Consider the following 22,764-nt stretch of genomic DNA (forward strand, 5'->3'; position numbering starts at 1 on the left):
TGGAAAGTTAAAATTAATTTAAAATTAAAAAAAAACTGAAATAACAAAACCGGCGGAATTTAATACTATCAAACCATCAACAGACTTTAGACACCAAAAAAAAAAAAAAAAACCATCAACGGGCGAAAAAGAAAAGAAAATAAAAGAAAGAAAGAAAGTGAAAAAAAAAAGGGGTGACGGTGAAGCCCAAATCGGTCATTTAATTCCCCCAACCCCCACATTTAAAAACCGACGTTCCCTCTCCTCCGTTGCATGAGAAAGCTCCGATCGGAAGCAGAGAGGAAGCAGAGAAGCCGGTGAAGCTCGAAGGCTCGTCGAGGCTCAAAGATGTCGCCGCCGGAGAAGCAGCGGAAGTTCCCGCCGATCGGCGAGTGCCGCCGGGGCGCCGCCGGCTACGACTCCATCGCCGCCGACCTCGACGGCACCCTCCTCGCGTCGTCCAGCGCCTTCCCGTACTACATGCTGGTGGCGATCGAGGCCGGGAGCCTCCTCCGGGGCCTCGCCCTCCTCCTCTCCCTCCCGCTCGTCATCCTCACCTACTTCTTCGTCTCCGAGGCCGTCGGCATCCAGATCCTCATCTTCATCTCCTTCTCCGGCCTCAAGGTCCGCGACATCGAGCTCGCTTCCCGCGCCGTGCTGCCGAGGTAATTCGAAACGGGAGCTAACCGCCTCTTTTTTGCTTAATCTAGCGTCTGCTGATGATCGTGACGATCGATTTGGTGTGGTCTTTGGCGCTTCGTTGATCCGGAACGAAAGTAAGAAGTAGATTACAAAGGAACCGTATGATTTTTATTAGGTTTAGACAGCTATGACGCTTGTATTTCAAGCTCAAGCTGCTCTGAATCCCGAATTTTACTGCGAATTCGTAGTCAATTTGTATGACCCTTTTCGTGAAATTGGAACCCCAAGCTGCTTGTGAGCGACTTGTGCAAACTGTTACCGAGTTTTATGCCGTTGATGTGTGATCAGACGGCCAAAACAGCTTCATTTGAAGCTCAATTTTCTCTGCGGTGTGAGGTTACCGTAATTTTATCGTATAAGATTGCAGTGAGTAGCTGATTACGGTCGACCTGTGTAGTTGTTGGTGTTAGAGATAATTAGAATGTTTTATGGTGCTGATGTGCAAGAGGCTGCTGCAAGTATATGACAATATGAATATATTTTATGTTGCGGATTTGATCTGTCATCAGGTTTTATGCATCCGATGTGCGGGCGGACAGCTTCGAAGTGTTCGACAAGTGCAAGAGGAAGGTGGTGGTGACTGCCAATCCGACCGTCATGGTCGAGACGTTCGTGAGGGATTATCTGGGGGGAGAGAAGGTCTTAGGTACTGAGATCGAGGTGGACCCGAGGACGAAGAAGGCTACCGGATTCGTGAAGAAGCCTGGAGTGTTGGTGGGGGATCTGAAGAGGCTGGCCATTCTCAAGGAGTTTGGAGATGTGGCGCCGGACGTTGGGCTCGGGGACCGCGAGACCGACCACGATTTCATGTCGCTCTGCAAGGTCAGTAGTTCTGCTATCCCTTAACTCACCGTCCTTATTAAAGAATGAAGGAATGGATTAACTTCTTTGCCAGCCAGTTATACGCGAGGAAATGATTGCATGTTAATTTGCTATCAATTGAACTGTTCCTATCGAGTTCAAGTGGAAAAGGATGTTCTTGCGGATTCCCACCTGATCTAAGTAGAAATCAACGATGTGTATCTTCTTGCAAAACCCCAATAAGGTCTTCATCAGTCGTAGTTAGCTAGATAGCTGAAAGGTATGACTAAACTGGGAGAGATCAGGTTGTTTTAAGGGCTCAGTCAACATTAGGGTTACGCACAACATCTGTAGGACTTCAATTATCACGGGGTTGGCAAAATCGGTTTTGGGGTCCCCGGGGCTGATGAGAAATTCTTGAAGCCCTTATCTTGGTGCTGACACTGGCGTGCGAGACCGTGGGATCGAGCACGATTTCGGTCGTAACTTACGGAAGGAGGTGAACTAAACGAGCGAATAAGTTTATCCTATTGTCGACAACATCCCACCAACACCATTAAAAATATACGTAGCTTATAGACACGGTCGCTGGCGTTGTTGAGCGTCAGAGTGTTTGACCTAAAAGATAAGATAATGGAGATTTTGGGGCCTTCGAAGTCTAAGCTACAGGGGGAATTTGCGGGGCCGCAGGAGATATAAATTTCCTGTTCATCCCAAAACGGACCCACCCGTCTTAACCATCCTCAACGGCCAACCAATAAACTTTAGGCGGTCCAGCTTACTGATATTTAATGCCTGCGCAGGGTGCAGCTGTTCTTGGTTTCGGGCTTATCTACTTCCTCATTTCTTTTGGGTCCTGTTTTGACTGATATAATAAATTCGTATATATCTATATCTCTTGCAATATCGTCAGGTGGGGGGTTTAACTAGGAATGGATAATTAAGTAAGGAATTTAGTACACTGACTGTACGCAACATTTAGAAAATTCGATGTTGTTAAAAGTTCTGGGTATTCGTTAATGATACTATCTATAAAATTCCTAATATAATCATAAATTCTCTTACATATTTGTGGGTCCCACAAACAAGTGAGAAATAAATACAGTGTACCGTAAAGATACGACAGGCTCTCTGAGCTGTCATATTTTATGGTGGAAGAAAGGTGGTCACACTTACCTGGGGGTTGAACCGTACATGGTATGATCTATTAAAAGATGATCCCGGTATGTATAGGTGAAAATACTGACATTTGGTGCATGGAGAGGGAGCCTGTATGAAGTTGACATGTGGCCCTCTTCTTCTACTGACACCTAACTTTGCCTTTTCTCCTTTTATCTAGACCATTTCATATTTTGTTTTTACTTGCTTCCTCTAAGAAAATTGCAAAATCTGGCAAAAAGAATGATACACAAGGGGATACATGAGGTCCCATTATTAAACTGCTTATCATTATAATGAGTTGTTCAATTTAAGAAATTGTAAAACCAGTAGTGATAAATATTTAAGCATAAATTAGAGAGAAGTAACAACATGAGCATCCCATAATTAAATATGTCTTGTTCTTTAAGTTCATAAGTTAATAAGAAGCAAATTGTGGATGTGCTTGCACAAAAAAGAAAAGCATAATTTCTTAGGGCTTATAATCATTCTTATAAAATCAAATATGTCTTATGTATGAATCTGTGATAGTTACAATAAATCTTTATGGATTAGATAAATGTAAAAAGTGGTCCTCTCAAGTGCCTTAAATGGCTATATGAATTAGGTAAATGTAAAGTGGTCCTCCCAAGTAACTTTAATGGGCAATCAACATATGGCACTCTCCATGAGTGACATGTATCTGAACTTTGATCTTGTCTGTTCATTTCTTTTTTAAAACTTTCCTTTTATTATTCCACTGCAGTTGAATTATTATATATAATTACTTTCGGTGTTAACAAAAATCAATTATTCTCGTGATGAGAGAGTACAGTTCAAGAATGATTATTTCCTGCAATCTATTTCACAAGTCTTTCCTCGTATATACAGTAAGCACGGGTCTGATGGCTATACATGGCATGTCGGGTCATTAATAAGAAGCAACTTTTGCTTGTTTGGTACAAGTCGCTCATTAATAAGACCAGATTATCTTTCAACTGTCCAAAGATTTCACGCTGTAGCATTCAGCTGCTAGCGAGGATTCATGCTCAGCATTCATTGCACAAGGTCTAAGAGTGAAGGAGGAAAATTCTGCAATCTGATTGCTGTCAGAACGACAGCTAATTATGACTCACCGCCAAAATAGATAGGAGCGAGAATTGCACTGCACACATCCACATCAGTTGTCAATGTATAGGCTACTAACTCTCAATCACGCAAATCCCAACCATCAGGAAGGTTACATGGTGCACCGCAGCAAATCAGCAGCCCTCGTCCCGCCTGAACGCCTGAAGAGCCGGATCATCTTCCACGACGGCCGCCTTGTCCAGCGCCCGGATCCACTCAACGCCATCTTCACCTACCTCTGGCTACCCTTGGGGTTCATCCTCTCCATCATCCGCGTCTACTTCAACCTCCCGCTCCCCGAGCGCATCGTCCGCTACACCTACGGGATGCTCGGCATCAAGCTCGTGATCCGCGGCAAACTCCCTCCCCCGCCTTCCCGCGGGACCCCCGGAAACCTCTACGTCTGCAACCACCGCACTGCCCTCGATCCCATCATCATCTCCATCGCGCTCGGGCGCAAAGTCTCGTGCGTCACCTACAGCGTCAGCAAGCTCTCCCGCTTCCTGTCCCCGATCCCCGCCGTCGCCCTGACCCGCGACCGCGCTGCCGACGCGGCCATGCTCTCCAAACTCCTCCAGAATGGCGACCTCGTGGTCTGCCCCGAGGGCACCACGTGCCGCGAGCCCTTCCTGCTCCGGTTCAGCGCGCTGTTCGCGGAGATGAGCGACAGGATCGTCCCCGTCGCGGTCAACTGCAAGCAGAACATGTTTAACGGAACCACCGTGCGTGGGGTGAAGTTCTGGGACCCGTACTTCTTCTTCATGAACCCAAGGCCGATGTACGAAGCCACGTTCCTCGACCGGTTGCCGGAGGAGATGACATGTAAGGCGGGCGGGAAGTCGGCGATCGAGGTGGCGAATTATGTGCAGAAGGTGTTGGGCGATGTGCTGGGGTTCGAGTGCACCAATTTGACGAGGAAGGACAAGTACATGCTGTTGGGCGGGAACGATGGGAAGGTCGAGTCCATGTACAATGCCAAGAAAGGGTGATTCTGTCACTCTGAGAATTTCACATGGTCACCGATCGTGGGGTAGAATTATATTCAGAGGTGTGATTTCTGTGAAAAAAAAAAAAATGCATGCGTCAGATCAATTTATGGACCTTCGAGGAGACTGAGTTATTGTGGGGTTGATTCAGTCTCGATTGTATTAGGGTCGGTATTTTGATTGATTATTGATCAACGACGGTAGCTTTTAAGTTGGGTTATTTTCCGCAGTAACAATGATTCGGTTTGTTATTTCCCATTTGTACTCTAATCTTAAAAGTAGGGGATACAAAATAATTTCTGGAAAAACAAAGTTGGGGTTTTTTATTTAGCATTTTCTATTATTTATATTGCTTCCATAGTTAAATTAAACATTGAAGTATGCTTAATAAAAAAGGGACACGACACTCCCTAAAAAACGTTAACATGAGCTCCTTTTATCTGTTATTTTCCAATGGTAGATATCCTAATAAAAATCCTTTGTTAAGTGCCTTCGAGTTGTTCATTCACATCACCTGTTTTCCTTCACTTAAAACTGTGCTCTCAGAAAGATAAAATTAATCCGGAGGGCTCATCTAGCTATGTATAAGAAATACAACTTTCTTGCAAAAAACACGTCTAATCAGTAACAATTCAGTTCAAGAAACATTGGATTCCAAAGTGTTGCCATGGAAAAGAAGGAGAAACAACGGGAAAGGAAAAAATTCAACGATTTGAGCAACTAACTCCTTAAACCACGATTCAGCAAAACATCTTCTCCGAGCACTAGGGCTGCGCACGGCTGAGTTCGGGGCTTTTCATGACGACACATTATTAAGGCAACTTGGCCATACATGAGGGACATTCTGTGCTGTCCTCGAGCCAGTCGACAATGCAATCTCCGTGGTAGACATGGGAACAAGGCATGCGAGCTCCTTTCGAACCTACGCCAATCTCCCCCGTGCAAATCGCACAATCCGTCGGCTTCCCTGAGATCACCACCTTCTCCAATCCCTCCACCATCGACCACCACTCCTCGTCGTTGTGCGGATCCACGCACGAAATAGAGACGCCCATCGGGAGAACCTTCAAGTCCCTGTTCCGTTCGTCGCTCGCCATAGCTATCGCATGGCTCAGTATCTTTTCCACCATGAACTCGTGATCTCCATCGGAAGATACTCCCATCTCACCGAGTACGTCCCGTACGACGTGCTTTGCCCTAGGATCGTGCAGCAAAGCACCTGCATCGATAAGGAACGCCCTTTTCTCCCGCTTGGAAGTATGGATGATGCCCTGAGCGGCAAACCGAGACGCAAGGTCGGGCAGCAAGTACACGAACTCAACTTCCACTTCCAAGTGATAGAAGCGAAATCCCTCCGACACCATTCTGGGTTGATAGAAGTCTTGAATTTGAAACGTCTCGCAAACAGGCTCAGGCAACTCATCACCTTCCATGGCTTCTTTTGGGAATGGAAGGAGAATGTCAGAGAGATTACTTGGTAGTTTCTGGTATCTGGTGCGAGTTCTTGTTCCTTATTTTTCTTGAAATTGAGTATGGGCTTGCTTATATAGCGGTGACTTCGTAGATTTTAGATAGTGTAGTTATATTAGGAAAGTCGAATCCTATTATAGGATATCTTTTAGCAGTAATCAGGCTCGACGCAATCATTTCTCAATTGAAACGTGTGGAGTAAGGAAAGTTTCCAGATACTATGTGAGATCGAAACAGGAAATATACGAAGAGAGAGATGCAGAAGTCCATACCTAGCACTCTTATACATCAATTAAAGAAAGAAAAGAAAAAAGATAAGTGCCCTGAAATCCTAAAATGTATAACTAAATTATAAAACTTTCAAAAGTAAAATTTATAACGCAAAACTTATAAAATTGATTCAATCAAGTTCTTCGATTAATTTCGTCTAATTTGATTAACAAAAATTGTTAAGATGACTTTTTTGTCTAATACTTGGCGTTTAAGTTGGTTAAGTAATAAGCATGATACCAAAACCACGTCCCTCTGACCTAACTACTGATTTTTCAACTCAAATTTTTAGTTAAAGAATATTAATATTAAAAAAAAAGAAAAAAAAAAGAGACGAAAGACAAAGAATCACGTGCCCTCGCCTATCTCCCACCCCCAGCCCAACGCCCGACCCCCAACCTCCCCCACCCCCCAACCCCCCAAAAAAAAAAAAAAAAAACCGAAACCCCATTGGGCCTTTGGCGGGCGGCCCACAGCCATTTTTTTTGCATAGTATCTTTTAAAATATTTTTAATTTAAAAAATTGAGATTCAAATTTAAAAAAAAATTAAGATTTGGACCAAAATGATATTCCATGTAAGAGAGGGAAAATAATTAAAAAAAATTACGTCACAATTATTCCTTAATCAAATTGGATGAAACTAATAGAATAAAGAATGAAACTTAATTGCATTAATTTCAAAATTTTAGAACTTAATCCTACTTTTGTGATAAGTTTTGATATTTCGAGTGCACTTATCCTAAAAGAACAAGTACTCTGACCCTAAAAACAAAAGAAAAGTGAGTTCAAACGTCCACCAGTAAGCTTACTTAAAGCAGTCAAAAAGTAAGACCTCCCCCAAAATTGTCAAAACTTTCAAAAGTACAATTATATTCTTAAAGTTGTGAAATTGATGCAATCTAAGTTTTTCTGTTAATTTCGTTCAATTTGACTAACAATAAGGTGAATTTTTTTCTATAATACTTGGCACTAAAGTTAGTTAAGTATTAAGTATGATAATAAAATTACGCGTTTTGATTTTGATTTTCACCTCAAATATTTAGTTTCGACCAACAAAAAAAACTCAAATATTTAGTTGAATAAGATTGATTTTCTCAAAGAAGGAAACATAAAGAAGAGAAACCCACGTGCCCTCGCCTATGCCCCTTCTTTCCGGCTGTGGTGGGGCGGCCCACGAGCCACGGCCATGTTTTTGTATGTATTTTATTAAAAAAATTAATTTAATTTAATTAAGATTTGAACCAAAAAATATTATTTCAGTATCATGTTTAATGCTTTAATTAAGTTAACTCCGCATAAGAGAGAATATAAAAAAATCACATTATTACTTTTTTAACCAAATTGAATGGAGTTAACGAAATAACTTGATTACACTAATTTCATAAATTTTAAAATTTGATTGCACTTTTATAATAAATTTTAGTAATTTTAAAAGAAAATTTCAAATGAAAGCCTGAAATTGTCTCATTTTTTCATATAAAGATCTAAAATGACAATACTAATCCCAAAAAAGGCTCAACATGATTATGATTGTTTTAAATAAGGACTTAGCCTCACCATCCAGAAAAATATTACAGCCGATCAAGGATATTTTAGTCCAAAGGTTGGAGTTAAATTTATATTAAATTAGATTAAAATTTTAAAAAAAAAAAATTAATTAAAAGGAAAAAGAAAAAAACATAAGTAGGAGGGGTCATTGGCACCTCATCGAGAGGCGGCAACCCTTGTCGACCAAAACGAGGGCCTAGAAGCGGGAGAGGGTGGCGGCGACCCTCTCGCATATCTAGGCGAGGGTCACTCGAGGTCTAAGGGCGCTCGGATGAGGGTCATTAGGTTTGCGTGAGGGTGAGCGACCCCCACCCAAATCTAGAAAAGAGTCCCCGCCCTCTCTCACTTCCGACTCTGCCTTTGGTAGATGAGAGTCACCGACCTCGCCTAAGGACTAGCCTTTATCACCACCCCACTAGCAATGGGGGCACCATATTGGCTATGTTTTCTTTTTTTTTTCTATTTTCTTTATTAGTTTTTAAGTTTTTATTAAAATGAAAAAAGGAAAAATTTTAAAATTTTAAAAGATAAAATTGCACTTCACAGTTGAGTTCATGTCCTTCTTTGAGACTAATATGAAAACTTTATGTCCTTATTCAAAATAATGTTAGGCTTTAGGCCATTATTTAAAAAATAATAATAATTTAAGTCCTTATTTGAAATTTTCCTTAATTTAAATGTACTTATGCCAAGAGTGAGGGCAAACGTCCAATTGTAAGCTACTTAAGGCAGTCAAAAACTAAATTTCCCCCACCAAAATTGGCATCTTCTCTTTAGACTCTACCAATGTTAATTGGCCTGAAGAAAAGGAAAAAGAAACGAAGTACTTACTGGAAACATAGGGTGCACATAATGATATTTTTGTTCCTAGGAATAATTTTTGTTTAGAATTATTTTTTTCTATTTTTATTTCATGGATAAATTTCTAAATAAAAAAGCGTGTTTGATAACTATACAAAATTTTTATTCCAAAAATAAAAATACGTTTGATACTACTTCCAATTATTTTTATGACTTTTTTAAAAAATTTATTACATTTTTTTATTTTTTCTCCTTTTCTTTTTCTTTCTCTAGTTGGTCGTCGGCCTTGGCCATGACAATCGACAATCAACGACAAGATGAGAGATGGTGGCTTGGTGAGTCTTGGTGATTGGGTGAGGCAATCTCACCTAAATTTGGTGAGGAGCTCACCCAACCACCAACGAGGTCATTAAGCCTCATCTAGCAAATTGCCAGCCACCACCGAGACCAGCTGGAGGAAGAAAAGGATGAAGAGAAAAGGAAAGAAAAGAAAAAGAAGAGAAGAAAAGAGATGAAATATATGTATGTATATCTAATTTGGGCTTGATACTTGAGTTGTTCCTAGAACAAATAAGTAATTTTTTTGTTTTTTGTTTTATTTCAAATTTATTATCGAAAACGAAAATCTACACAAATGGTATTTTATTCTATTTCTATTCTTTGGAACAGGTTAAAAAAAAAAAAAGAAGAACGTCACCAAACGTGCTTTTATTTTCTTAATTATCATATGGCTTCAGATGTTTCGACCCAACGACAACCACATATGGGTTTTCATATATTTCGATCAACACAATGCATTGCAAGATCACCGAATCCATAGCCACTTGACTTGCCTAAACGTCAAAATTGTCATAGCCTACTTTAACCACAAATCCAACACTCAAACAGTGAAAGCCATTTAATTTAAATTATTACAGCAACTATTGGTTCTTGAATAGAAAACATGAGAAAACGCCCTTCCCGCTGCGTCTACCTTGAGGTGGGTAGAGCGTAAGACGTCATCGGCCTTCGACGCACAACGGAGTAAAAACAGTAGCACTACAAGTCTTAAATTACCAAACTTTTATAATACAAGTAGATTGCTTCATCACAGATATACTTACACAGTAGTAACGCTCGAACCACACTGGACAGATTCTACAGTCAACTCCCTCGCTCTCTCTCTCCCAGCTCTAACGGAGCTGGAGCTGCCACCATGTCCGTCTTCACCGATGACCAACTTTAATCTGAGATACAGGGCCAAATATCCTACTCTTTTTCTGCCAAAGTGAACAGAAATTAACTATAGGTGAGCAACAAAATGCAGCAACTTTACAGTAAATGGCATGAAAGTGTCAAAACATACCGTCATCATCATTCTGAAACATCGACACCGTCACTAGAGAGCAGAAAGTAACAATGATCAGAGTGTTAACAGAAAGACTTGAGCTTCATTTGTATTCTAAGAATCAAAACAATAAAAGCAGTATTTAATGCAACCGCCACATTGATATAATGAAAGAACTTGAATAGTCCTCTTTGGATCGGAAGATTAATATAGAAAATATCTAACCTTTGCCAGGTTACTTTTCCTACTTTGCATTATCCTAATCTAGCAAAACAATGAAGATGCGAATCTCCTTCCAGCATGAATGATGTAATGTTTCCTATAGAACTTTTAAAGCCATACAACTAAGTACATATAGTTGAGAATGTGTCAAAGGGGAAAAAAGTGATCTCATAGATTATTAGATACATAGAATTGCACGCACACCAATACACATGCACACGCACACGCACACACAGTTTGTGTATTCAAGTGAGTGTCTAATCATACACAATGGCAGAATGAAATACCTCATTGCTGATGCTCACGTGCCATTTAAGTTGCAAAGCTTGCCATCTCTCATGCTGCCACCTGTGACCCAGAATTACAAAACCCATCACGGCTGCAGCAATGAAGACAGACCAGAAGGCATTTGCCTCTTTGGCTTGGGCAAACAAAGAAGCAGCCCTTCTCTTCCACCAAGCACCGCAAGGAAGGTTAGACCCACGTAAATCATCATCTTCTATTGCTTTCGACAAATGTAATGTCTGTGATGAGGAATCTGAGTGGTCTTCAGAAGTTTCAACCATGTCAGAAGTGATTGTATCCTTCCCAGGAGCTGTATCTCCATGCAAAGAGCTAAAGGTAGGATCATATAAGCTCTGCTCTTTGTCCACCAAACCAAAATCTTGTACAGTTTTGCCTTCTCCAAATTCTGTATTATGAATGGGAAGTATGTTATCCTTCTCCGAAAGGAATTGCATTCCTGGAAATCCATCTGACAGAGTCTTATCCTTGAAAGCCCACTCAGTTTCATCCTTTACCCTATATCGACTTACTTCTGCATCCAGTTGACCAAAACCATCTTCGCCTTTTTGTTTTTCAGTGATATTAAGAGTTGAAATTTCTGGGGAAGAATTGTCTTCTCGATTGGGAAGAAAAACAAAGTGACGAGACATGAACAAAGCATTAGAGGTTTCTGGTTCATCCTCACTGGGGACAGTACTTTTGTCATCATCAGCCAGCTTGACAACTTTGGGACCCGGAGAAGCTGCATATGTTGAAGCAGTAAGTGATACGACTTCCCAATCATGTCCGCTCTCCTTACAGTCCGCCATTGTAAGGCAACCTTGTACATCATTAACCAAGTACAAAGGTCAAAAAGAATGAAAAACAATGAGTGATTTGGAGTCTTACAGCTGCACAATGGGTACCAATCTATGCCAGAGAACTTTAATAGTGAACTCATACAGGCAAAAACCAATCCTACTTCTACAGCCAAACTCTGCTTAAGATCTTAAGATTAAGTCTTCTGCAGATATTTCAGCTATCTTCTTACAAGACCTCAGGCTCGCTAAAGCCTCTGGACCTAACATTCAGAATCATAAATAGAACAAACTGCATGCGACAGAGAAAAAGCTCTTATGCATGGTATGCAGAAGCTGAGCTGGATGACCAAGCCATCATCAATAACATCGGGTTGAAACATCAACTCGATCTAATCTGTGTTCAATGTTAAAAAATTACCGCAAGAGAAATCTAGTACTGCAAAGATAGATGAAATCAACTGAAAGCAGAAGCGAGGATGTGCCAGCATATGATTCCATAGAAACAATTGTCGAATTGGAATTATGACATAATTCCAGTCAATAAAAGTTCCAATATCCAAAAAGAGGTCGACTCCAATTAGCAGAAAGAGCGCTCCCAACTACAGAACAAAGATCGCTCCTAAGCCCAAAAATGGGGCAAAAAGATCTCAGCAATATCTCTAATTTATCAGGAAGTTCAGAAAAACAAATTTCAATGTTTGGTACCTCAATTACAAGAACCACAGAAGCGGAATCAAATCAAATTACACGATGATCGTCTGGTTACTCATCGTATCCCAAAAACATCAGTATTTTCGCGTAAGCAACTTGCTTTCTACACGAGTGTTTGAAACTACCCACGAGGCAAAAGTTCACAATTCTCTCAAAATAACCATAACGAAGCAAAGTCAAGATCATTCCAATCGTAGACCAGAGCAAGAAACTTAACCCTTTTCACGTCGCACGCAATTAGAAGAAATTGTCAAAAACAACAACACGAGAGAATCAGACAGAGCAATCAACGTGCCCACGAGTCTACCAGAAAAACCATAATCACTCCGAACTGACTCGCTCACGTCAAGACCAAGCCCAAACCCAAAAAGAAAAAAAAACGAACTTGTAAAAGAAGAGACTGTCACGTCATCCGTAGCAAGAGCAGAAACGAAACCGCGAAGCAATCTCAAAGTTGGACGGCTAAGGATCTTACAGGAGACCGATCGGACACGAATCCGCTGCCCGAGAAGCGTCGGAGAGAAGGGGAGAAACCCTTTTTCCTATCGAAGCTTCAGAATTTTTCTTGGACGACTTGATGACGACGAGGAATCAACTGTAAGAAGAAGAAGAAGCACGAGGAGGAGGAACGGAAGACGACGGAGGGAGACGGGCGAGGAGATTTTATGCTTGGCTTTATCGAGAGCGGGACACGGGGAACGGGGAACCGGGAGGTCCGGTCGAGGCAGCGGGGCTCAGGTCGCTAGCGAACGGGGTGGAGGTGACCGGGCGTGGCAGGTCAACGTGGACGTCACGCCAATGTACTTGGGGATTAGTACGAGCCGGTCGTGCTTGCGTCCTCGGAGAGGAAAGAATGTCCTACACTCAATAACTCTTTGGAACCGACCCGGTTCCGAATAGAGCTGATCCGGTTGCATTCCCCCCCAAGCCTCCGGCAAAGATAACCAATCCAAAAAGCTCAGACACTTGGCTCGAAATCCCATACCCAGAATGGTCCGGCTCGGTTTTCGAGCTTCCAAATATATAAAATTGTTTATGGAATTATAAAATTAAAATGCTTGGGGGATCATAATCATCGTCGGAACCGGAGTCGTCATGCGACCCCGGCTAGATTCGGCCTTGGCCAACTTTGAAGACATTGGGGCAGCCCGCTCTCCTCTTTGAACCTAAAATTCTTTAAATAAAAATAAAAATTGAATCATCGATGTCTTTATCTCCAAGGAATAATGATGTTTTCATGACAAAGAGAGTGCACCTCGCGTGTTTTTTTTTTTTTTTTTCCTTTTGGTTTCCATCTTTTTATCCTTTTTGTCCCCATAAAATCGGTATTCTGTAGTGGGAACATGAACAGTTGAGCCCTGATGGATCATCTCTCATCAGCCTTTTTTTATAACCTTTTAGTCATGACCATTTCTCCGAGGACATTAGTTAAGTTGACTCGATCCGACTTTAGGCGCCGATGAAATCTTGACCTCTGAAGATATCAAGATAAATATTTTGCAACAATGGAGTAAGACACGCATCTTCGTCTGGAAATTCGTCAACGCAATATGGACGGGACAATTAGACAGGAAACACAATGGGATAATAAAGAGAGTTAAAGAGTACAGGGCCATTAGAAATCGAAATTGCAGTATTGGAGCTGAGACTGCTATGCTTGATCTCATCAGTCGTTACGCGTGAAGTTTCCTGTTTCAGCTGGAAACATTTCTTTTAAAAATGGAAATTCTCTGCAACACTAACAAACCGATGACGAAATCGAGAGATAATGATTCTACAACGCCCCAACAGACAAGAGGAACATTAAGAATTGATTGCTGGCGAGGGAATATGGACAAATAATTTGTGCAAAGAATCGAAGGGACCACAAAGGATGCCTCAATCAACAAGAATAAACTGCCAATACAGCAAGTCAAAAGCTGGTTTATCTTCCTTTCTATTCGCTTTGTTTCCTTTTCTGGTCCTTGATAAGCACAGAGCATTTTTACTGTTCATCCGTTAGAAGCATCAGAGGTGATTTCTATCATCTACAATTCTTCTTTCGACCGCCCGTCATTTTCTCCGGGGATTCTATTGGGTTTCTTCTCTTTGTGGAGCGTCTCGAGAACTTCTTCCAGCGGTGGATCTCCGGGTCGCCGGAATGCTTGATCTCCAATCTTTATCTCATATGCTTCTGGTTGGTCCAGCAAAAACTCCTTCAACTGCAACAAGAGCGGAAATATAATTAACCACTCTGACACGAAAAGGCAAGGAGTAATCAAGCAGTCCACCTATGCTCACGAATCGAGCGAGTACAGTGCAGAGCAGTGAATGCGTGATAAGATAGGATGGGGATGTGGAGCTTTTTTTCCTAAAAGTTTGTTGTGTGACCTGAGGCTTGACATAATGTTTTACCTAACATAATAACTCAATATACATCATGCCAGGAGTATGAGCTATCTACTTAAATTCACTTTAGAAACAAATTGACATGAGACCAAATCGCCACCTCTCAGTTATCAAATTAATGGCCAGCCTCTTTGGTGTGGTGAAACCGGATTTATTAGCTGAAAAAGAGAGAGGTACCTCTAGTGTGTCTTGGCCTTTGACCATGGTGAACATGATTGTGTTAAGATCGATGCCCATAAACTTCACCTCGACAGCTCCTGTCTTTAATACTTGGGTCCACTTCATAGCGATCTCAGACACCATATCCTGGAAAGAGACGGAAAAAGGACTTTTAAAATTCACTGAGATTCCGACTAGTTGTCTCTAATTTGCGAGGATGTTTCCAAAGCACAATGATATTTCAATTACTGCAAGTGCAACGAAGTGGCAAATCAGCTCAATTACTCGCAAGTGAACACGTTGCCAATCGCTTGCAATACAAAACAACCGCGTTTAACCAAAGCTGCAAATTACTTCTTCAACAAGGCATGTGGAATGCTCTAGCCACAAGGAAAAGGACAAAACGCTAAAACATAATAATCCCCATGCGCAATGTCCTTTTAGTAGAAACAAAACCCAATTCAGTAATAACATATAGCCCATATCTGGAACTAAAGATCATTCTTTATCGTCGGAGACGCCCGAATATCACCTGGATCACAAAGTCTAGCTGTAGTTCAGCTGAAGAAATGAATCGTCCAACTGAATTAGCGTATCAAAGCTATTCCAAATGTGTAATCAATGTCGCTCATGATTGAACTGAAACCTTAACTAAACTTCACCTTGAAATATCAAGAAGCTAACTACGTGCAAAGCAGCTCAAGCCATACGGCAATCGATTTACAAGCTCCAAGAGAATCAGGAACTCAAAAATTGCAACTTGCGATTACCCGAGTCCGAGGAACGCCCAACCGGAGCTTCACGAACCCGAAGGTGGGCCCGGAGTGTCGCCTCATCATCTTCTCCTGGAACTCGCCCAAATCCATGCTCGACAGATCCGGAGGGGGGTCGAACCCTTCGTCGTCCTCCGGAGGAGACGTCGACTTCTGGCCCCACCGCCTCCAGGCCTCGTCCTCCTCATCGTCGACCACGTCGTCCAGGTCGTCGTCGATGTGGATCCGCCGGTGCGCGGCACCGGCGGGGCGGAGAAACTCCGGGCTCCGGGAAGAGATGAGGAAGAGGAGGAGGAGGAAGATGAAGAGGGGACGTGGAAGTGGAAGGGGAGCGGTTCGGTTCGCCATTGTTCGCGAACGGAGAGAGTCGAGAATGGACGGAATTAGAAGGTGTTGATCAGCGAAAGCTTGAGAGGAAAAGCGAATGGAGGAGACGATTTGCAGCGCAGCTGGCGAAGGAGAAGACGACGGATTCTGGTAATTCGGCAGAGCCCGGCCCGTTTGTTCTCTCCTGGGCCCAAGAAATGGAAGCTGTCATCGGGCTTCGAGCCCATTCGTCCAAGGCCCGAACAGGATATGGTGATTCGGGTCGTGATTTATTGATGATGATAAGATGAGGCCCAATACATACCACCAAACCATTTTGTTAACGCACTTTTCTCTTGAGAAAGTACTCGTATGGACCATTAGGGTCACCATCCCGTTTGTGGAATCGAGAACCGATCCTTTATGGAATTAGCCTAGATTTTTTTTTTTTTTTTTTGGTCAGTCCTCCTATTGACCACTGAATTGGCCTAGCAACCCACGCCGAAACTTACGCGTCGGATCGAGGAGGTGGGGATTTGAACCCCTCACCTCCCCCTTCCAGAATTGGCCAATTCCAGAATCAACCAAGAAACCAGCTAGATATTTTTTCTTTTTCGTTTCTTGACGTGTAATTCTTCTAATGCCACACGTTCCAGTGAGAACATGATTCTTGCAAGTCTGGACTATGATATTCTAAGTCCAACTTCACCAAGCACGAAAGAGACATTAGTGGATTCTGACCATCTGCACCTTTCAAGCTTTCTTTGTCACCAAACATCTCTTGCACTCGATAAATTAAGTTTTGCTAATTTACAAGATTCCTTTTTCATAAACATCATTCTCTTGCAGCCATACCAAGGATTGTCGTATTACGCCCCAATTCACATCTCAATGGCTTTGACCACGCCAACATGGAGTACTTTCCATCTCAAGACATCTAACAATCATCAAAATTGACTTTTTGACAAGCCATCGGCTCTGCACGATATTTCTCCCTAGCTTGAGCATGGTTCATGCTCAGTCTCTCGGCATGGTCCCAATATGCAATAAGTGTCGCCGATGATCTCTCTAATGAACCATCTTGTTCATCATGGCGGCGTAGTGCATCGCATGTATATTAGCCATTGCCTCCCCTGCCCGTTTGTCTATCCAAATTAATAGCAAGAATGTCCATGATTAATTTCATGCCGACAAAATGTAACGCCAGAAACAGATAGAGTTCAACCCGTTCCACCATTTCGATCGGTCAGACCAGTCCACTTCATCGCAATAAACTAAGAACCACACTGGTTATCGCCAGTTCTAATTTTTTTCAAACAGGGAACTCGTGGAAACAGTCCAACACAGGCCGAGCCGGTCCGCTTCTGAACATAGACCTTACAAAGTCCGCGCATCACACAATTAAAGGCACCGATCGACGGACCCATGTAAACCCAATTCCACACGATGCTGGCCAGGTCCTGAGCCATTGTATCCCGACACAAGTTCCCGAGTGCGTACCTAACGTAAGATGCACATTTGCGGGATGTTGGAATGAAAGGAAAAAAAAAACGAGAATCGTGACAAGCATGTGGGCGACGCAATTAGATAAACAGTACGTCTGGCGCTCCTTTTTCCAATGGCTGACGGCAGCAACAGCTCCGGCCCTTACTGTTTTTTTCCACGTATCATTTCACGTACCTTTTTTTTTTTAATAGAAGGTTGTATTCACGGACGGCACTCTCCAATTATCCGAATTTTTTTTCAGCTGCTCACGTCCATTTTCAATATAAACTGAGTTTACGTAAGCGAAAATATGGACCATATGAGTTTTAGCTCTCCCGGCATTTGCTTATTTGTAAAATGATATTTGTCTGATGAGGAGATGGGTTTCTTCTCCCTGAAGCAGAATACATGAACCTTTTTTTTTTCTTCAAAAGAATAATTATTCGAAGATAGGCGCGCCCCACGGCGGTCAAAATCAAATTGTCTTTGGCAGACGTTCTTCCCCAGATTCACAAGGGAAAAAAACAAATTCGAAGGCTGCTCTCCAAGTGCATTGCATTGCGCCCCTTTTTTCATCAAGCCTGTGGCCCCACTTCTTTGATTATCATATTCTTCTCGTGGCGTTGACCGTTCCACGGCCAAATGCAATTCACAACTACTCGCATTTCATGTTTTACATGAGAATTTACCTGGTAATTACCATATCTCGTGGGGGACCGAAAGAAGTTAAAAAGGTGAGAATATACCTTGCGGGAGGGGACGGCAACATCACCGGTGCTTATCATCGAGACAACCTCGCCCTCACGTCGTCTCGTCCTTGCTCGGACTCGACGGGAATCATTGGTTGAGGATGTTGGACCAGGAAAGCCTATGGAAGCTGCCGGCTTTGTCCGATGGCTGTCGTGATAAGACCATTTCCGGTTGAGCTCTATTTTCTTCTGATGTAGACAGAAGGATCAGCTTGCTCCAACAGAATAAAGTAAAAAATCGAGGGATGTTTTTTGGGATTGGTTACATTAGGTAGAGTAGTCTTGATCGAATCCAACGGAGGAACGGTACCGGCAATTCGATTTGTACAAATGTCTATCTCTCCCACGAACAGCACCGGTCCATGCAAACACATACCTCCCAGGTGGCACCAAAAAAGTGTCTACTACACGGCCGAGTGTAGATACTCCGCAAGTGCAAGGCTTCGATTGTGTTCAGCAATATGAATAATTCATAAAATATTTTATTAAAAAATCAATGGAATCGTTCACAAAAAATGAATGGACTGAAAATATTTTCACAATCCACAAATATATTGAGAATTTTTAATTATAAATTATTATTGCTAATGAAAATATTTTTCATTGATTTTTTCAAACGACATAAGCAATTATATTCATTTTCTATTAAAAAAATAGATCTTCACAAAAAATATATGATTTGAAAAATATATTTTTTTAAATAATTGTTTGTATCGCTTATAAATAAGAATTATTTTCATTATTAACGAAAATATTTAACATAAACTTTTGTTGATAATGGAAATATTCTCCATAATTAATATCTTCAAGCGATCTAAGTGATCATTTTATGAAAAATGATTTCCAAATTATTTATTTTTTTGAGAAACAAACTAAGCCTAATTACAATTCCACTTTCCAAAGTAGCTTTTGCAATGAACACCCTTCTGAAATTCGCTGGTAAAAAGAGAAGTTTCTCGTTGGAAAAGTATGATCAATTGGGTTAACGAGGAAATTCAAATTTATCTAACACGATGACGGGTGCAGTTTTGAAAGCGTGCCAATTATGATTTGAAAGCACAAATATTTTTGCTCAAAGTAAATGATTTTCCCGAAATGTGTCATCGGATCCCCAATTGTGTCGACATGCGTCATTTATTTTTTTGGTGATCTCAACTAATGTCTCGAACGCCTATTAATAAGACATTTTCTATGTTGCAAACGAATCTATACACTGCCTGAATTGGCAGCTCCATTTTGTTTTATGTGTCTGTTCCTGACTGCTTGCCGGCATGGCCGAGCCAGACTTCCAGTCCCGGGCTGCTTCGTCCCTGTGGTTATTTGCCCCTCTTCGAGGCCAAGAGGCAACTCTCTTTTTGGTTCCCTTTTGTGTATTTCCTTTTGTATTTTCGAGGGGATTTCCAGCCTATTTTTCTGGTGCGCGTGAACGAAAGGAATCGTGCGGGGTTTTGCTATCGACGTTGGGACATGTGATGACGATGCAGCCCCACGTGTTCGAGCACCTTATCATTTCTGTCCCTGCATACCTGGCATGTTTGGTTGAGAATTTCCTCCCTCGGCTGCCGGAACATCAAAGAATCTTCAAATCGGAGAGATCCTGTGTGATGCAACGCCAACTTAGCATTCAAATGACATCATTTCTTCGAGCGACCTTCAATCAAAATGATGGAGCCAAAAAGGAAAACTCTTTTCGATGGACAAATGGTCGTGTCTCAAGAAATTGCCTTTTCAAGTGAATCAAGAGATGGACTCGTTCTCATAGAAAAGATCAACCCGCGACGTGTGCGCACACGATTGGTCTTCAACGCGACAAAGACCAGTCCTAAGGGCACTTTGAGATTGATACATTGAACCCCACCGAGCCAATCAAAACTGGTCCTGAAGAAAATGTCTTTGGTTTGCGAAGCTAATCGATCTGTTCATCCATCAACGTCTGCAGATCCAATGTCCCGGTCGAATTAAATATATGCTCGTTGATATTGTTACTGTTACTGGGATTGGCTTCCATTCATCTCATCTGTCCATCTATCTCATCTGAAAACACGCTGATTCCCCGTCAATTGCGGTAATCGCAGTTATTTTTAAATTCTTTGGCTATTGTTATGGTCATTGGCATTATTCGGCCATTGATCAATCAAGAAACCTGCGTGGGTGTGTGCCGTTGCCATTACGACACCGCATAATGCCATTGTCGATGGGGAGTCCTAGGGACGTGGCCACAAATTTCACTTTCGAGCTTCGAATCTTAGTCAGTCCCAGTGCTCCCCCTCCTCTAATGATCCCACGATGTCAGCACCTTACGTTCGATAGTTCCATGGAATAGCCCGTGAGAAAAATGATTCAGTGAAGATTCTTTCAATTAATTGATTATGTTCACAGGATCCATGTACCTACTTGGTTTTATTGTGAAAAGCAAGCATTGAGGAATAAAATAGACCAAACAAGAAAGTAAATCGGCTGCTAGATTTACGTGATTAATCAAGCGATATAATAGAGATCACAACCACACTCGAATCACTCAAACACTCTTAATGTTATCCAGCTCGAATTATATTTGATAATTGTACGGTGTTTAGCTCTAAAATTTCACTCGATAATCTCGTAATCTCAAAAATGAATTACACAAATTGTTCATGGCAAATGCTCGTATTTGATGATCCTCACAAAGAACATCCATTTTTTTTATATATGCCAAGAATTTGGATCCAAAATAAGAAACCTCTTTTTAGGAAACCTTCTCTAGCCAAGAAATCATTCAACTAGAAAGCCTAATCAAGATAGGAAACCTACTTGAGCTAAAAAAATTTATTTTTTTTAAGCTCAAATTCGAAACATATTTTAAAAATTTCCACATTGGCTCGATGCTGGAGCCAAGGCACTGTTGTTTCACTAAAAAAATCCAAACTTCATTGCTACTCTCCCAATACCGCTCATAGGCTTAACCGTCACAGACATTTTTCAAGTCTAACCTCAATGTAACTTTGCATAGTCGTGAGCCCTACCAGAACATCAACTCCACCTACACACTTTGACTATTTCACGAGGATTCTCCTACGCAACTTTTCTACCATAGATAAAGCAAACCATTGTTGCATCAAAATCTGTTAGAAGATCGAACAAGCAAGATTGTCATACTCATCAATTACAACAATTATTGGTTTTATAGGCTCCACCTCGTTATAATCAACATTCATGTCGATTTCTCTACAGGTATTCATTACCTTAGGAGTTTCTCATTGAAACTTTACCTTAAGTTAAACATTGTTCAATTTCAAATAAACACTATCATAACCACTCCTATTTAGAAGTGTTATCAACTCGTCAAATAAAACTTCTCTCCAAACAATGGGTGAAATTAATTTCGAGCATCATAACCTATAGCCCCACTCACCTTATGCATAGCCTAAGAACATGTACTTTATTGCCCTCTCATTAGGCTTATCATCACTCATTCGAACAATAACACGAGCAACCAAATATTCTAAGAATAGAATAATTAACATAATTACTTGACCACATTTCTTCAGAAGCCCGACATCCGATCGCAATCAATTGGGATCTATTCACCAAGTAGCTCATCATACTAAGCACATTCGCTAGGAATCCGCTAGCCATACTAGCACTAGAGAATGTTTTATGGGTTATTGTTACGGAAATCCCTTATGATGTTTTGAAGATGACAAAATAAATCAAAGGCTACTAACATGTTTGATGGTTGAGTAATAGGCCATGCAGATAATAGAACATGTAAAGGATATTGGCAAAGTCGAAGACGACCCAGGAAGGCGTCAAAGTGCGAAGATCGTGTCAAAGTCTCGAAAGACCGTCGAGACTCAAGACTCATATTGTAAAGTCTACTGACCCAGATTGTAAAGTCTCAAGACTCATATCGTAAAGTCTAAAGACTCGAGACTTTACATCCAGTTACGATGAATCGTAACTCAAGCCCAATCATACAACGGCTAGTGATCTGGTTTGGATTCCACATCAAGATTGATTTGATTGAAGACAAGATCTTTCTATACGAAGAAGCTTTACTTATGGAAACCAAGATTTCGTTTGTATGGGCGATCGGAATCAATTTGGGATTTTACCTTTGTCACTCAACGGCTACCAAATCTTCTAAAATACAGAGCTGTCCAATGGGTATATTGGAAGACGATTCTCCGGGATCTTTGTCCAACGGTAGTTTGGAAGTGGAGGAGTATTTAAGGAGATCATGGACCGATGAGCAAGTAAGAGACGGAGCGTAGAATTTATAATTCCAAAGTCTAAGCGACTTTAGATCATATACTTGTCTCTTGAGAGCTTAAACGTTTGTAATCGTGAGAGAAATACCAAGAGAGTGACTTAGTGAGATAGTGTGATCTACTACTAAGTGTTTGCACTCGAAGTTGTAATCTCTTGTTGATTGCATAGTGGAATCCAGCCAAGAAGGCTGTTATCGTGGGAGAGTGGACGTAGGCTTGGATTAAGCCGAACCACTATAAATCTCGTGTTCTTATTCTCTTCCTTAACTCCTTTATTTTGTTCATACTAGCACTCTCAGTTATCTTTAGTAGCATTCTACTCATCAACTTTGCAACCTATTGTGGTTCATTAGCATTAGTAAGGTGTCTCCCTATGACTTCCTTCATGCAACATTCATTTAATAGTTTTCAGCTGAACTCCTTGCTATTGTCAGTCCGCACATACTTGATAATCTTACCAATCTTTTTTATAATCAAAGTTCTCAA

At 41.4% G+C, this 22,764-nt stretch overlaps 4 protein-coding genes across 6 annotated transcripts; 1 reads left to right on the forward strand and 3 right to left on the reverse strand.

Annotated features, from left to right (window-relative positions):
* Positions 1-240: 240 nt before the first annotated feature.
* Positions 241-5,059, forward strand: LOC104443432 (probable glycerol-3-phosphate acyltransferase 8). Its single transcript, XM_010056813.3, has 3 exons — positions 241-644; positions 1,191-1,503; positions 3,855-5,059. The coding sequence occupies exons 1-3, from the start codon at positions 328-330 to the stop codon at positions 4,734-4,736; spliced, it is 1,512 nt and encodes a 503-aa protein (XP_010055115.2). The 5' UTR covers positions 241-327; the 3' UTR covers positions 4,737-5,059.
* A 486-nt stretch (positions 5,060-5,545) lies between these two features.
* LOC104445894 (E3 ubiquitin-protein ligase Praja-1-like) lies at positions 5,546-6,166 on the reverse strand. The gene has a single exon (XM_010059827.2). The coding sequence runs from the start codon at positions 6,164-6,166 to the stop codon at positions 5,546-5,548; it is 621 nt and encodes a 206-aa protein (XP_010058129.2).
* A 3,517-nt stretch (positions 6,167-9,683) lies between these two features.
* Positions 9,684-12,822, reverse strand: LOC104443431 (ATG8-interacting protein 2). 3 transcript variants are annotated; one of them, XR_725185.3, is made up of 4 exons: positions 12,644-12,822; positions 10,660-11,477; positions 10,169-10,264; positions 9,696-10,082 (listed from the first exon to the last, which is right to left on the reverse strand). XR_725185.3 is itself a non-coding variant. In XM_010056812.3 (4 exons), exons 2-3 carry the CDS (start codon positions 11,464-11,466, stop codon positions 10,199-10,201), a joined length of 810 nt encoding a protein of 269 aa, XP_010055114.2. In that variant the 5' UTR covers positions 11,467-11,477; positions 12,644-12,820; the 3' UTR covers positions 9,704-10,082; positions 10,169-10,198. The 3 variants fall into 3 exon arrangements, 2 of the variants coding, with proteins under 2 accessions (XP_010055113.2, XP_010055114.2); XM_010056812.3 differs by having other exon boundaries at positions 9,704-10,082; positions 10,169-10,201; positions 12,644-12,820; XM_010056811.3 differs by lacking the exon at positions 10,169-10,264 and having other exon boundaries at positions 9,684-10,082; positions 12,644-12,821.
* A 1,136-nt stretch (positions 12,823-13,958) lies between these two features.
* Positions 13,959-15,938, reverse strand: LOC104443430. Its single transcript, XM_010056810.3, has 3 exons — positions 15,486-15,938; positions 14,734-14,862; positions 13,959-14,369 (listed from the first exon to the last, which is right to left on the reverse strand). The coding sequence occupies exons 1-3, from the start codon at positions 15,834-15,836 to the stop codon at positions 14,196-14,198; spliced, it is 654 nt and encodes a 217-aa protein (XP_010055112.2). The 5' UTR covers positions 15,837-15,938; the 3' UTR covers positions 13,959-14,195.
* Positions 15,939-22,764: the final 6,826 nt, after the last annotated feature.

This window comes from Eucalyptus grandis, chromosome 1 (genome assembly GCF_016545825.1).
Source record: "Eucalyptus grandis isolate ANBG69807.140 chromosome 1, ASM1654582v1, whole genome shotgun sequence".
NCBI lineage: Eukaryota > Viridiplantae > Streptophyta > Magnoliopsida > Myrtales > Myrtaceae > Eucalyptus > Eucalyptus grandis.

Coding starts and splice junctions, on each gene's coding strand:
- LOC104443430 (XM_010056810.3), bottom strand. CDS start 15,836: ATGGCGAACCGAACCGCTCCCCTTCCACTTCCACGTCCCCTCTTCATC. Junction 14,863..15,485: donor TGGGCGTTCCTCGGACTCGG/GTAATCGCAAGT, acceptor GTCTCTTTCCAG/GATATGGTGTCTGAGATCGC. Junction 14,370..14,733: donor AAGGCCAAGACACACTAGAG/GTACCTCTCTCT, acceptor CTCTTGTTGCAG/TTGAAGGAGTTTTTGCTGGA.
- LOC104443431 (XM_010056811.3), bottom strand. CDS start 11,466: ATGGCGGACTGTAAGGAGAGCGGACATGATTGGGAAGTCGTATCACTT. Junction 10,083..10,659: donor ACGTGAGCATCAGCAATGAG/GTATTTCATTCT, acceptor TCACTTTGGCAG/AAAAAGAGTAGGATATTTGG.
- LOC104445894 (XM_010059827.2), bottom strand. CDS start 6,166: ATGGAAGGTGATGAGTTGCCTGAGCCTGTTTGCGAGACGTTTCAAATT.
- LOC104443432 (XM_010056813.3), top strand. CDS start 328: ATGTCGCCGCCGGAGAAGCAGCGGAAGTTCCCGCCGATCGGCGAGTGC. Junction 645..1,190: donor TCCCGCGCCGTGCTGCCGAG/GTAATTCGAAAC, acceptor ATCTGTCATCAG/GTTTTATGCATCCGATGTGC. Junction 1,504..3,854: donor ATTTCATGTCGCTCTGCAAG/GTCAGTAGTTCT, acceptor CCCAACCATCAG/GAAGGTTACATGGTGCACCG.